Source organism: Zymoseptoria tritici, chromosome 7 (genome assembly GCF_000219625.1).
Source record: "Zymoseptoria tritici IPO323 chromosome 7, whole genome shotgun sequence".
NCBI classification, from domain to species: Eukaryota; Fungi; Ascomycota; class Dothideomycetes; order Mycosphaerellales; family Mycosphaerellaceae; genus Zymoseptoria; species Zymoseptoria tritici.
In genome coordinates, this window is record NC_018212.1 from 387,270 (window position 1) to 400,245 (window position 12,976).

A 12,976-nucleotide genomic window follows, 5' to 3' on the forward strand; every position below is an offset into this window, starting at 1 on the left:
CAAGTTACGACAACGCGGAGCTACTGCCTCGTCTCGGGGCAGGGTAGAAAAGTTGTTCGGAACGTCAATGAAAACGTTTCTGGAAATACAACATCACAACCTCGCCAGAGTTTTCTGTCTCCCGGAATTTGCTCGCTGCTGGTCGCCGGTATATTGCGACTCCATTCATCGAACTTGAAGTCCCGCGCTACAACAACAATCGACCGAGACCGCACCACTCCAAGCCGCCCGATCGAATCGAACATGGCCATTAACCGCGAGGAGTGAACCGAGGGACTGCAAAAGCAAGATGGCGTACAAGGCGGATGTGAAGACGACATTTGAGCCTAGCCGGGTCATCCAACCAATCTTTACTGGCGGGAGTGTCTCTCTCAGTGAAGATGGCAAGATTCTCGCCTCATGCCTGGGCGAAGAAGCTCTTCTCACAAATCTTTCCACTGGAGCTCACTTGACGCGAATAGAAGGCGTGAGTGCTTCTGATCTCACCTGGAACATTGCGAGACTGAGTATTGACAAGCAATGCAGGACGGCGAACCACTCACAACTCTGATCCTCACACCCGATGCCTCACATCTAATACTATGCTCACGATCGCTTTCGATGCGCATATATGCGCTGCAAATATCTGGACTGGAGGAAGAGATCGAGGCGAAGCTCATCCGAACTGTCAAACCGCATACCACTCCCGTTGTGTCAATAGCCACGGACTCGACTAGCACACTACTGGCAACTGGTGGTGCAGATGGTGTTGTCAAGGTTTGGGACATACGAGGAGGCTTCATTACACATACTTTCCACGGTCATAGTGGGCTCATCTCCGCTCTGCATTTCTTCCACGTCGATCCGGAGTCTGAGGAGCAACCAGCGAAGAGCAAGAAGAGGAAGAATCGGCAAAGAAATGAGGAAGTGGAAGTGGTGCAGAACGAAGCAACGGCAGGATACAGGCTGGCGTCGGGTGGAGAGGATGGGAAAGTCAGAATATGGGATCTGCACAAGAGGAAGAGCGCGGCGACATTAGACTCCCACGTGTCCGTTGTTCGATGTCTGGACTACTCTCCAGAGCGAAAGCTGCTGTTGTCGGCAAGCCGTGACAAGACTGCGATATTGTGGGACTCCCGGACATGGACGATAGCATCAACGGTCGCTGTGCTGGAAAGTGTTGAGGGAGCTGCCTTTCTGGAGAATGGACGCTTATTCTACACTGCCGGAGAGACAGCGAGGCTACGGTTATGGAGCACCGACGGCGGAAGCGAAGTGACGGAAGACCAAGAAAGTGGATCAGAAGTTGAAGCCATCCTGGATGTGTTGCACTTCCCATCTCTGGCATTCCTCCTGACCGTCCACGCTGATCAGACGTTGGTTCTGCGTGACATTTCACATCTTCACGAACTCTCCACATCTCAACAAATACCAGCACTACCGATCATGCAACGAATAAGCGGAACTCACGACGAAGTCATCGATCTAGCGTACGTCGGACGAGACCGCTCATTGCTCGCCCTGGCAACGAATCTGGAAGATGTCCGGATCATATCCTTGAAGACAGATGCTTCATCAGGCGATGGCGCCTCGCCGTACTTCGGCGCCGATGTCGCTTTACTAAAAGGTCACGACGAGATCATCATCACAATCGACACGGACTGGTCAGGTCACTGGCTAGCGACTGGCGCAAAAGATAACACGGCCAGGCTATGGCGACTTGACCCCGAGCACGATTCATACGAATGTTACGCTACATTCACAGGCCACGCGGAAAGTGTCGGCGCGGTATCACTACCTAATGCTGCTCCTCCGGTCGGCTCAAAAGAGTACGAGTCGCCTCTTCAGCATCCACCCAAGTTCATGATCACTGGTAGTCAAGACAAGACGATCAAGAGATGGGACATTGCATCAGCTGGCAAGGGTCCGCGAGCTGCATACACCCGCAAAGCACACGACAAGGACATCAATGCCATCGAAACTTCATATACTTCACCGGCACTTTTCGCATCAGCATCTCAAGATCGTACAGTCAAGATCTGGGACGTTGAGACAGGTGAGGCCATTGGTGTACTTCGCGGTCACAAGCGTGGTGTCTGGACAGTGGCGTTCTCACCACTCGGCATGCCCGCATTGACGACCGGTGATAGTGGAGCTGCGAGCACTGCGCGCGGAATGGTCGTCACCGGGAGTGGAGACAAGACTGTCAGAATTTGGAGTCTGACTGACTATAGCTGCCTCAGAACATTTGAAGGGCATGCAAACAGTGTATTGAAGGTCGTCTGGCTACCGCCGCCGTCGAAGGATGGCAAAGACCGGAGAGGCATTCAAGTGGCTAGCGCCGCCGGTGATGGACTGGTGAAGGTGTGGAACGCGCAAGACAGTGAATGCGCTGCAACGTTGGACAATCATATCGATCGAGTCTGGGCACTGGCTGTGAAGCCTTCGCCTATGCTAACCACGGCCGAGCAGGATTTACGAGAAGCAGACGATGCTAACGAGGAAGCCGATGACAGCAGCAGCTCTTCACTGGAACTCGTTTCCGGATCCGCAGACAGCACGCTCACCTTCTGGACGGATACCACGGCCACCACGGCAATGCAAGCCACAACACAAGCAACAGCACGCATCGAGCAGGACCAAGAACTGCAAAACCATATCCGGGCCAACAACTTCCGCGAAGCGATCGTGCTCGCTCTTCAACTCAATCATCCGAAACGTCTTCTCGAACTCTTCCGGACAGTAATCGAGAAAGGCAACGATCCTGGAAGCTTCACAGGAAAGACTGAAGTCGATGAAGTGCTCGCATCTCTCAGCTCCGGCCAGCTCTGGAATCTTCTTCGTCGAATTCGAGATTGGAATGCCAACGGCCGAACACATCATGTTGCGCAGCGAGTGCTTTACGCTCTGCTACGGATATACCCTAAAGAGCGCCTCCTGAATCTGCAGAAGCGAAGGAAACCAGTACCAGGCGATGAACAGCAAGAAAACGTCGATGAAGCGCTGGCAGGTGCAATGGCGGAGCTGAGTACGAAGGAGAAGAGCAAGGAGAGCGTGAAGGATGTGGTGGATGCGCTCAAGGCTTATACTGAGAGGCATTACAACAGGTTGGAGAAGACGGGCGAGGAGAGGTTTGTGCTTCTGTGGGCTTTGGGTCAGATGGATGATGTTAGTGGGATGAAGGGTATTGAGAACGGGTATGTCAATGGGCATACCGAGAAGCATGAGGAGGATGTTTTGATGCTTGATGGAGCATGATGAGAAAATCTGTACAGCATTATGTATCAAGACTGTCGACCATGTTGGCAGAGTCTCTATCCTGTATGCCCTCTCCAGCTTCGTCTACGTCGACTGCTACTGCCGTGCCCCCGCTCAAATTGCACGCTCAACGCCATCAAGGTTCACTTTGTCTGGCGGAATTCGAGCGATGCAAGAGCAACGCATCGTCCAAAGACCCTTGCATACGTCACACGATTCGGATACTGAGGCTCAACTCCCAAGCTTTGCATCCCAGGTTCGCATCCCAGGTTCGACGTACAGGTTTCACACGATTGGCTTGATTGGAGCAATCCGAGGGGACGCACAGAGGTAGTGGTAGCATCAAGTGTTCGGCGGATCGCTCGTCAGCGGAGTGGAATCGAAGTCACCAAAAATTGCTTCGTTCATAGGCGAGAGAAGGCATTCGATGCTGGAGAGAGCAAGTCCTCGAGAGCTTGTTCGATGCTCCTGATGTTTTCGTTATCGTCTGTGGGATGTGCTATGGTTGCAAGAACCAGGATGTCAACGTCAACGTTGGCGGGCTTCACACCCAGTCCTCGCGGGATTTTTCTGTATACGAAAGCTTCACGGGTACCGTCGTGGCGTGCTGGTGATGATCTCTCAACATTTCGCAATCGTAGCCTCCAACATCGACAGCCGCCATAGCAGGATGATAGAGCTGGTTGCATTGGTCGGTGGTAGCTCAGGTGTAGTCGTGGGAGTGAGGTAGTCAGGCCTGTTGAGAAGGAATTTGATACGTGCGGCGCGGCTTCTCGCCCGGCCTCGTACAGGCAAATCCTCAACCGGTGGTGATATCTCGAACAGGAGCTGCCATAGGAATCTTGACCAAGTAAAGTCAAGTTCTCGTTTTGCGACTCTGCTGCTGGCCTCCGCGCCGCAATACTGTGAACGAACGGAGAGTAGGAAGCCATGAGTGGGACCCACGTCAAACTGGAGGATATGCAGTGCATGTGAGAGATCTTCATGCTGAACTGGGAGCCAGGCCTCAACGTTCACCTGCAAAGGGTCCGAGGCCTTCCAGCGAGTGCTCAAATGCGCTTATCATGTGCAGGCAATTGAAGAGTGATGAGAAGTGAAGCCTTCAAGTCGGTCCTCGATGGAAGTGTGCGGCTTGGTCTGGTTCTTGGTAGACGATGCATCCACAAACATCCTCAAGCAAACACCTTCGTCTCTTTCATTCACCGCCGCATCTAGCCGTACAAAAGGAACAGCTTCGGTCTTTCAGCATGGCGATCATCACATTCCTCAGTACCATGGAGAGGCCCACCACAGCCGTACAAGCGCCAGTCCTGGTCACGCAAGCTGATATCCAAAATGCGCCCATGAGCGCGGACCACAAGGAAATCGTTTTGATGCACCATCGCCGACTTGTCGCTCAGCTTCCAGGGGAGTTCTCAGCCAGACAGCAGTCCGCTCTCGATCGACTTGTGCGGATCACGCTCATCTTCCGCGACTACAACGGATACCGGGCCAAGCTTTCAGCCTTTGATGAGGATGGCTCGCCCACTACAATCGAAAGCATGATCGTCGACGTCCTCGACGCCTGCATCCCGATCTGCGGAGTGACTCATCCTATGCGTCTTCCGGAGTCCGGCGCTAGTCCACGAGAGTACGAAGTGCGCAGAATGGTCCGGCAATACAACAACTTCCACAGCATTGTCGAAGACATCACCCGGCGTGTCCGAGCTCTGAGCAAAGTCGTTCCGGACCGTCACACGCGGGTAGATATGGCTGAAGGGATCGATTGGCCAAAGAAGCTGAAGCGAGCGAGGAGCGCGGACGACATCTTCCAAATGCGGTTCGAGGCTGATGTGAAGGAGCTCGCGAAGCGACTGAAGCTTGAATGGGAAGAGAAATTGCGACAATGGCATGCACGACCGCCTCCGCCGTTTGGAGAGACCTTGCTCGAACGAGAGGCGCGAGAGAGGGAGGAGAAGAAGATGAAAGAAGAGATTGAGGAGAAGGAGGAGGACGAGGAGAAGCGGCAGAGGGACTTGATCGTTGGCAAATTGGCGGATCTGAGCTTGTTGTGGCCGCCGGGAAAATGGGAGAAGAAAGAAGGATTGAGGGAGCAGTGAATGGGCAGCGAGAGGATGATGTGCGATCTTCGATGTTTTGGAGGAGCAGATCTTTGTGTTTTCAGCGTGAATGGGGAGGGCTTGTCTTTTGGAATTGGCGCCGTGCGAACGAAGTGGGAACAGTACAGATAAAATGAAGTCAGCGTTACATGCTGATACCTTGGTTGCTAAGCCGTTTTACTGCCAGTGGTGGTATTGCTGTCGCGAAGCTATCGCGAGGAGCGTGAGAGTGACGGTGAGAAGGTGAAGTCGAGGCGAAGGTTTCTTGCTTAGTCACAGCATAAAGTGAGCACTTGCAACGGCGATCGAGCGACCCCACCGCCTCGACCGCCTCGACGTCACTCTGTTTTGTCCGATCTTATGACGGACGAGTCATTCGCAATCTACAATCAGGAAGGTCATTATTTCTTCCTCCTCTTTCGCTGAGACTGTGGTGGCTCCTCGTCAGAGACGCTCTGCTCCTGCCATTCTCCACATAGTACGGCGCTCTGTTCATCGTCCCACGCAACCTGGCAGTATTGTTTTGACTCGTCTCTGCTGCTCAGCCACTCCGCAGCGATCTGACCCGTCTTCAACCCAATGGACTGAACAGCACTTTTCGGCTTGACTGTCATGCCATGATCTGCACCTTTCACCTCCACAAGCCATGTCTTCGCCTTCATCTTGCCCCTGATCTCGGCCAGGAGTTCAAGATCGCATTGCGAGTCTTGGTCGCCAGATACGAACAGCACATCTGTCTCCTCCGGCAGGTCTACCAAGATCTGCTCCCGACCTTCTGGCTGCCTCTTCTGCTCCTTACCTCCAGCAGTGAGCGGGTAGCTAATGAGCACCAGTGCAGTCGGAGGCTTTTCAAGCTCGACAGCGGCCATGACAGCAGCGCGTGCGCCCATGCTGCGGCCTCCCAGGGCTTTTGCTGGGTCTTGATCCTCCACAACAGCATGGAACATCTTGACTCTCGACTTCAGATTCATGTTGCCCTTGAAGCATATGACGGGCGCGACCGCGGCGAAGCCTTTGGCGAAGTCTTGTACGGCTGCGGCGCCAAGTCCTCCTCCGGCACCGTGGGTGAAGACGAGCGACGGTGCGATGTCCTGGGAGCCATGCTTCTCGCAAGTGATGGTCTTGTCGGCATAAGGAACTTCAAAGTCGTCCTTGAGTGGTGCCACGTCGCCATTCTCCTTGAGCTCCGTGGCGGCCTTAGCAGCGTCTTCTTCCGAATTTGCTTTAGGCGACGCCTGTGCGGCTCTCTTGCGCTTCGGCATGGTGATGTGCTCTGAGAGTATCGATGGGATTTTGATGTCTGTTCAATCGTGACTGACGCCTGCAGACATGACGTTTTCTTCATCGGTCACTGTTTCTGGACGAATCGAAATCGCACGGCACTCCGACATTGCGACCATGTTGCAAACGAAGCATTGCATCTGGATCAGGAGAGGGTGTCGGCGGCCATCACATTATTTCGCGTGTACTTCGTGTTAGCGCTTCGTCATCAAACTCTATTAATGTGACGCGTTCGGACGCGACTTCATTGTTGACACATTGCCGACATCGACCTTCGCTCACTCCATTGTCCCGACAGACTGGCAAGACTTCGATGATGCAACACGTTGTGCAGCCACAATCCGGGCTCGCGTACGCACCGCAGCAACCGCCCTTTCAGCAGAGCAATCCTTACGCGCGCCTCGCCTGGCTGGAGACGCAGCATCAATCTCTCTCCAGCGCCAATAATTGGCTATGCCATGACAATCTTCGACACATCAATGAGAAAGATCGTCTCGCGCGAGAAAATGAGCACCTTCAAAAACAGACCGCGCAGCTGAATGCGGCAAGGCAGCAAGAGACTCAGATGTTGAAAGAGCAGAACGCGAAGCTTTCGGCAGAGAATCGACGGTTGGCCGAGGAGAAAATCAAGATCGCCACCGAAAATACAGGATTGCGCCGAAAGCAGGCTGCTGCCACTTCCGACGAGTACGCGGCACGCATCGAAAAGCTCAAGGACAGGCTCACGACATCAAACGACATTGTCGCGGCTCTGAAGAGCAAGGTCACTGCTCTAAAGAACAAATCCGAGGAGAACTCGCTCGCGTACGTCTCGTGCGGACGCTGCCAATATGCCAATGGCATCAGGAATACACTGTGTTCCCGATGCTTCCTGCCGGCACATCACTATTCGGGACGCAGAAGGAAGGGCTCCACGAAAATAAAGTATGACGGCTGGAAGCTTTTGTGGGACAACATCTCGGTCAGTGACTCTGATGACGAGGGACGACCCGGCGAGCAGAGCTATTACCACGAAGGAAGAGACACGAAATCACACACCCGATTAGAGGAGGACTTGTTTGAGTGGCTGCGAGACTGGTGTTCGGATAGTGCGGACAAGATTGAACGTCAGCGCATGCTGGATAGGAAGAAGAATGAGCCAACAGTGCGCAAGTTAGTGGAAGATCTTAGAGATGTTGAAGACGAAATCAAAAAAGCCTACGAAGGTTTGGCCGATCGGAAGAAGAAGAAGAGACAGCTGAAGAGGAAGCTGATTGTTCTCGTCGACGAAGAACCAGTCGTGACGAGCGACGAGGCCCTTCTGGAGAAGAAGCTCTTCACGTTCTGCCACGTCATGTCGCGGCCACAGCAGGAGCTTAATCTCGCTGTTTTCCCCAAAACGATTGGCGACAAAATGCTCAGCGAACGGGAAATAGTGAAGTGAGCCTTCTCCTGTTGGGTCTCAACCGGTATGCTGACTCGCTCGCGTAGGATCTTTCATCAAGTCATGACGGCAATGCGTGTTCTTCATCATGAGCTCGTCGAACAGCCGAGGGAAGAAGACAAGAAGTTCAAGCCTCGCAAGCCAAATCCTAATCAATGGAAGATATTGCACGGCCCAGGTAGGGATCGCCATGGCTGTCGTATGTACAATGACACGGACGAGCCAGATCAGATCGTGGAAAACTACGTCAGTACCATGGAGGACGCCCGTCTTGCTGCCACAGCACTGCAAAATCTGATATATCGCTGGAATGAGGGCTTGACAATGCCATAGTTCGGCATCCGCACTCCTTACAGGAACGAGATCTCAGCGATATTTTACATACAACCAGATCAGAAAATGTGTTCCCCAACCACTCCTTCTCCTGCCCAGACTGCACACTCCAGGCCACTGAGGGACAAGCCGTGCGAGACAATTTGAGCGAGACCAAGGGACTGATCCTCCATCGACCATGAGCATCCCTGCTGCGAGGCACGCCTCACTGTCTGTCACCATGCTGCGAAGCACGCTCATCATTTGTCGCCATGCTGCGGCCATGCAGGTTATACAGGCTTCAACGTCGGACGTTCCCTCAGGTATCTTTAGGATGCGTCCATAAACGAGGCCCTTTTCCAGGGGCAGAAACACCCACCGAAACCTGCTCTCCTCTTTCTTCTTCCCATCGACAGAATCATGGCCCGGCACGCAATTTTTCCAACCTCACTCGAACATTCGTTACGTCACGTAACATTCAGACAAACAATGCCGACTTGGCTCCATTCTGGCAACCACACCTGACATTCGGACAGATCGCAGCTATACATCTCCACCTTCTGACCGCCCTCATCGTCCTGCTTCCGTCCTGCTTGGCTTGCAGTTCCTACTGCGTGTGTCCTAAAACGGACGGTGCCGTAAGAGACCCCGCAGACTGCCTCCTATCTTTTGCATCCGAGCCATCGCTAATCCTTCCGCCCTTCTGTTTCAGCAAAATTGGCGCATTTGAGTCGGATTTTGCGACCACAAACAGCAAGTCGTCAACGAAAAGAAGCTCGACGAAACACAACTCGAATTTTACGACCCAGATTGGAAGAATCATGCAGTCGTCGAATAGCTTCTCGGCTGGGCGTAGGGTAAGGTCGAATCCCTTGGTTTGAGACTTCATGTGCTAACGAAGACAGAATTCTACTTCAGTGGAGATTGGTCATGCGGTGAAGGATAACGGTATGAAGAACGGGCTTTTGCGATTACAAACAAGATGTTACCTTTGCCAATGAACTCCTGTGAACATCTCTTCCAAAACCGCACGCAACAAAAAGCTCGCATTGAACCCAGAAAAGCAAAGCATAAAATCCAAGACTCAAAACCGAAAGACAAGGCCCAATCTGTACGCACAAGCACTGCCCGAAACCGCATTCTCCGCACCGCTCGTCGCTCGCGCCAAGTTCTCAACGCTACTCAGGGCGTTTCGCAGGCGAGCCCGTGTTCTGACCGGATGCGCTGTTGCTGCTGCTGCTGCCGCTGCCGCCGCCGTAGTCTCCGTTCCCGTTGCGCGCATCGTCGCTCTGAGGGCCGAAGCTGTCGTGGGGATTGAACAAGGGTCGACGGGCGTTGACGGATGGCTGTGCACCGGGGTGAAAGGTGCCGTTGTAAGCCTGAGGCTGAATCCACTGTCTCGTGTAGGAGTTGTACACTGGCGGTCTGGCGATGTTGGTGTTGGCGGGCGGGTGATTGGTCTGGAAGGAGGGTGCAGTTGGCGGCTGTCCAGCGCGGGGAGCGTTTGGAGCGATATGCGATGGGGCAGAGGTCGTTGGCTGGTTCGTGGGGCGTAGATTGGCAGGAGCGGTGTTGCGGGTAGATGGCGTTGTCTTGGGTGATGGTGGGAGCCACATGTCGTCGTCCTCGAATGAGCGTGCGGCTTCGAACTCTTTGCGCCACTGGTCGAGTTGTGCTTTGGTCGGAGGCATTGTCGAGTGTGATGTTGGATGTAGTTGTGGTGGTGTATATGTGTCTTGTTTAATGAGTCTCGACGGTGAATGAATGGCTTGACGGGCTTCGAGAAATGTAGTGTATGGCGATGTCTGAGAGGATTTCCAGTATAAGAATGCTTGAAAGCAAGAGAGAGCGTCCTCGATTGATGGTGTCTTGTGCACGTGAAGCACATATTCACCACCACGAAAGCCGTGACCCGCAATTCACCCAAAATTCTTGGAAGCGGCATCTGGCACGCTGTTCACCTTCTCCTTCCCACGCACCACCAGCATCGTGATGCAGCGTTGCGCATACCCTTGGACGATCTTGCTGACATCTGAAGAGAAGGATCGACCTTTCATCCTGACAAACGACTTTTGGCAGCAGCAGCATCGTTTGTCTCCGAGATCACGCTTTCACGGACGACAACTATAATTTGGTAAGTTGGACACCTGGGAAATGTAACTTGCCGCTGATGATCGGTAGCTGTGATGCACTACAATTTCCAATCTGTCGCAAAGGTCTTCTGCTCTTGTTGAGAAGAGTCTCGAATTCGGCCTGATCTGCACGTCATGGAGGAAAATTGTATGCTGTTCCGTGTATCGACCAAATGAGCAGGACCAATCGAATCCGGCATGCAGCTTCATCGGTCGGTCATACCTCGAGATCTCAACGCGAATGAAAGAAGATCAACTGCGTCGGCGAGAGATCATCGCCCCCTACATTCTGCTGATGTTCATCTCGGATGGAAGTGAGACAGCGACCGGCTGGAATGGCTCCGGAACATGCTATCAAGCGTCGGATAGCATCTATTGTAGCAATGCGAGGGCATTCGATGCTTAACTGGGCAATGAAGACAATTCGCTCTTGCCGCGGTTGCCATGGCTTGAGTGTTGTTGAAGGATGAAGTCTGGTTTGCGATGAAGATTTCGCCCCACTGCCCCAGTTCATTGACTGCCTGAGGCCACAACAGCCTGACTAAGCGAGCTCCATCCAATCTAACCAAACCATCCATGGATGGATTTCTTCCTCCGACCGTTCTTTTAAATGGCTACCTACAACAACTTGCACCTCACATCTCGGCTGCGTTTTGATCCATCTAGCGAGAGTTATGATGGACATGGAAACGAAGAGGGGCGCTGGTCCAATTTCTGCTGATGGGAGCGAAATCTCACGATTCATCTACGAGCTTTCACCAGCAGGGAGGACTTCGCATGTTCGTGTGCTTGATCCGCCAGAGCTACACCGCGCTGATGCATTTTGTATCCATGCTGTGCCGCATGCAGCCTGCAGCTCAGGATCTTGGTTTCCTCATCAGCTACAAGGCATGGCGTCTGCTACAACCGCCATCATCACTCAATGCTCATTGCGGATTCATAGTGCATTTCGCCCCGGCGACAAGGCGTGCTACCTCCATCCTTCCGCTCAAAGTGCAAAACTCCAACCAAATCAATCAGGCCTACCTCGTGCGGTGCATCTTACACGACAGCGTAGAGACACATTGCCGACAAGATCGTGATAGCAACGGTTCTGATGCACATCTCCTTCATTTTCTGCGCAACTTTCACCGTACAGGTACGCTCGGTTGGCTTAGATGGTGCAGTTTGAACGGAAGCACGGAGGTATAAGATGTCTACGAGTCTACGTATCATGCACGCGATACAGCAAACAAGTTCGTGACTACCTTATAGCACCAGCAATGGTGCTATCGCCCGCCGATCAGTGATGCGAAAAGGGAGCTCTCATAGCCGCCGCTCGAGTGCACTGTCCATTGGTAGTCTAGTCTTCTCAGAGCTTCCTGGAGCTCAAGCCCCCGGAGCTCCAAGTCGTGCCACCTCAAGCCTTGAAGGCGTGCGGAGCAAGCACACCATCTCCGCCGGCTCTTCATGCACACATCCACCGGTCGGGAGGGATGTCAATTGAAACCCGTCGAGAGGCCGCGCGTGGAGCGTGCTCGAATCAGAGATCTTGGAAGCGCTGCCGCAACAGGCTGCTGCTTCGAACGGGAAGGTTTCGGCAGGCAGGTCTGCATGAGTGAAGGATTCCGTGCCAACCAGGGCAAGGAACGGGGTGGAGGCTGGGGAGTTATTCACTAGGTGCGCGGGGAGGCGGAGGATGTGCTTCCCCAGACAGAGGGACAAGGTAAAGGTGCGAAGGGTTCTTGATAAGGTGATAGCGTCGTTTTTTCCAATCAAACGGCTTATCTGCGTGGAGATACAAAAGGACACGACAGCACGTGGCGTGGATATATCGCTGTCGAGGACGTTGCGTGGCAGATAAGAATGGCGAAGAATGTAGCAAGTCCTGTCAACTTGTATGTACTCCCGAAGCGGCGCCGTCTCGAGGTCGTGTGCCCTGGTGTTGTCAGCGCTGCGAGTGCGAATGACGAAGCTGGAACGGGTTCGCGCGTGATCGGTGAGGCAATTCAAAGGGTGGAAATCGTCAATAACAACTGCCTCCTCGGCGAAGTCATCATTCAAGGAGAGGCCGCCAGCACGGTGGGCCTAGACCTTCTCATGGTAGAGCTGCCTGCCCTCCTCGAACATACACTGTGCCACATCGTGGTCCATCAATGTCCGCGTAGTCTGGTATACTCAACACTCAACACGATCAATAGGACGGCACACGCGCAGGTCACGAGTTGTACAAGCAGTCTGGTACGGTACCTTATCGCCGTTATCGACCCCAACGCTAGGCTGGTTTCGGTCGTCGAGCTTAGGGTCTAGTCTATCGCGCGACTCGTCCACCTCCATCCCATCACCTGCCTGGGGACGACCTGGTTGCTACACCTCAACTGCTCTCCCTGCGTCACACCATCTAACAACCTCCAGCGACTGCTATTCCTCCGCCCGGACTCTCTCCGTCGACTGCGCTCCTGGCCGTCCGCCCTTGAAACGCCCTCTCCCGCCTCCTCGACAGCGTGAGCCCT

At 53.6% G+C, this 12,976-nt stretch overlaps 5 protein-coding genes across 5 annotated transcripts; 3 read left to right on the forward strand and 2 right to left on the reverse strand.

Moving 5' to 3' along the window:
* Nucleotides 1-119: 119 nt before the first annotated feature.
* On the forward strand, nt 120-3,237 carry MYCGRDRAFT_73714 (uncharacterized protein; the record flags this gene model as incomplete). The annotated part of the gene is made up of 3 exons (XM_003850558.1): nt 120-466; nt 526-2,970; nt 3,028-3,237. The coding sequence occupies 3 exons, from the start codon at nt 290-292 to the stop codon at nt 3,235-3,237; spliced, it is 2,832 nt and encodes a 943-aa protein (XP_003850606.1).
* A 1,274-nt stretch (nt 3,238-4,511) lies between these two features.
* Nucleotides 4,512-5,336, forward strand: MYCGRDRAFT_94285 (uncharacterized protein; the record flags this gene model as incomplete). The annotated part of the gene is made up of 1 exon (XM_003850559.1): nt 4,512-5,336. One exon carries the CDS (start codon nt 4,512-4,514, stop codon nt 5,334-5,336), a length of 825 nt encoding a protein of 274 aa, XP_003850607.1.
* Nucleotides 5,337-5,737: 401 nt separating this feature from the next.
* On the reverse strand, nt 5,738-6,598 carry MYCGRDRAFT_94286 (uncharacterized protein; the record flags this gene model as incomplete). The annotated part of the gene is made up of 1 exon (XM_003851220.1): nt 5,738-6,598. One exon carries the CDS (start codon nt 6,596-6,598, stop codon nt 5,738-5,740), a length of 861 nt encoding a protein of 286 aa, XP_003851268.1.
* Nucleotides 6,599-6,933: 335 nt separating this feature from the next.
* Nucleotides 6,934-8,373, forward strand: MYCGRDRAFT_110086 (uncharacterized protein; the record flags this gene model as incomplete). The annotated part of the gene is made up of 2 exons (XM_003850560.1): nt 6,934-8,036; nt 8,088-8,373. 2 exons carry the CDS (start codon nt 6,934-6,936, stop codon nt 8,371-8,373), a joined length of 1,389 nt encoding a protein of 462 aa, XP_003850608.1.
* A 1,157-nt stretch (nt 8,374-9,530) lies between these two features.
* Nucleotides 9,531-10,043, reverse strand: MYCGRDRAFT_94288 (uncharacterized protein; the record flags this gene model as incomplete). Its single annotated transcript, XM_003851219.1, has 1 exon — nt 9,531-10,043. One exon carries the CDS (start codon nt 10,041-10,043, stop codon nt 9,531-9,533), a length of 513 nt encoding a protein of 170 aa, XP_003851267.1.
* Nucleotides 10,044-12,976: the final 2,933 nt, after the last annotated feature.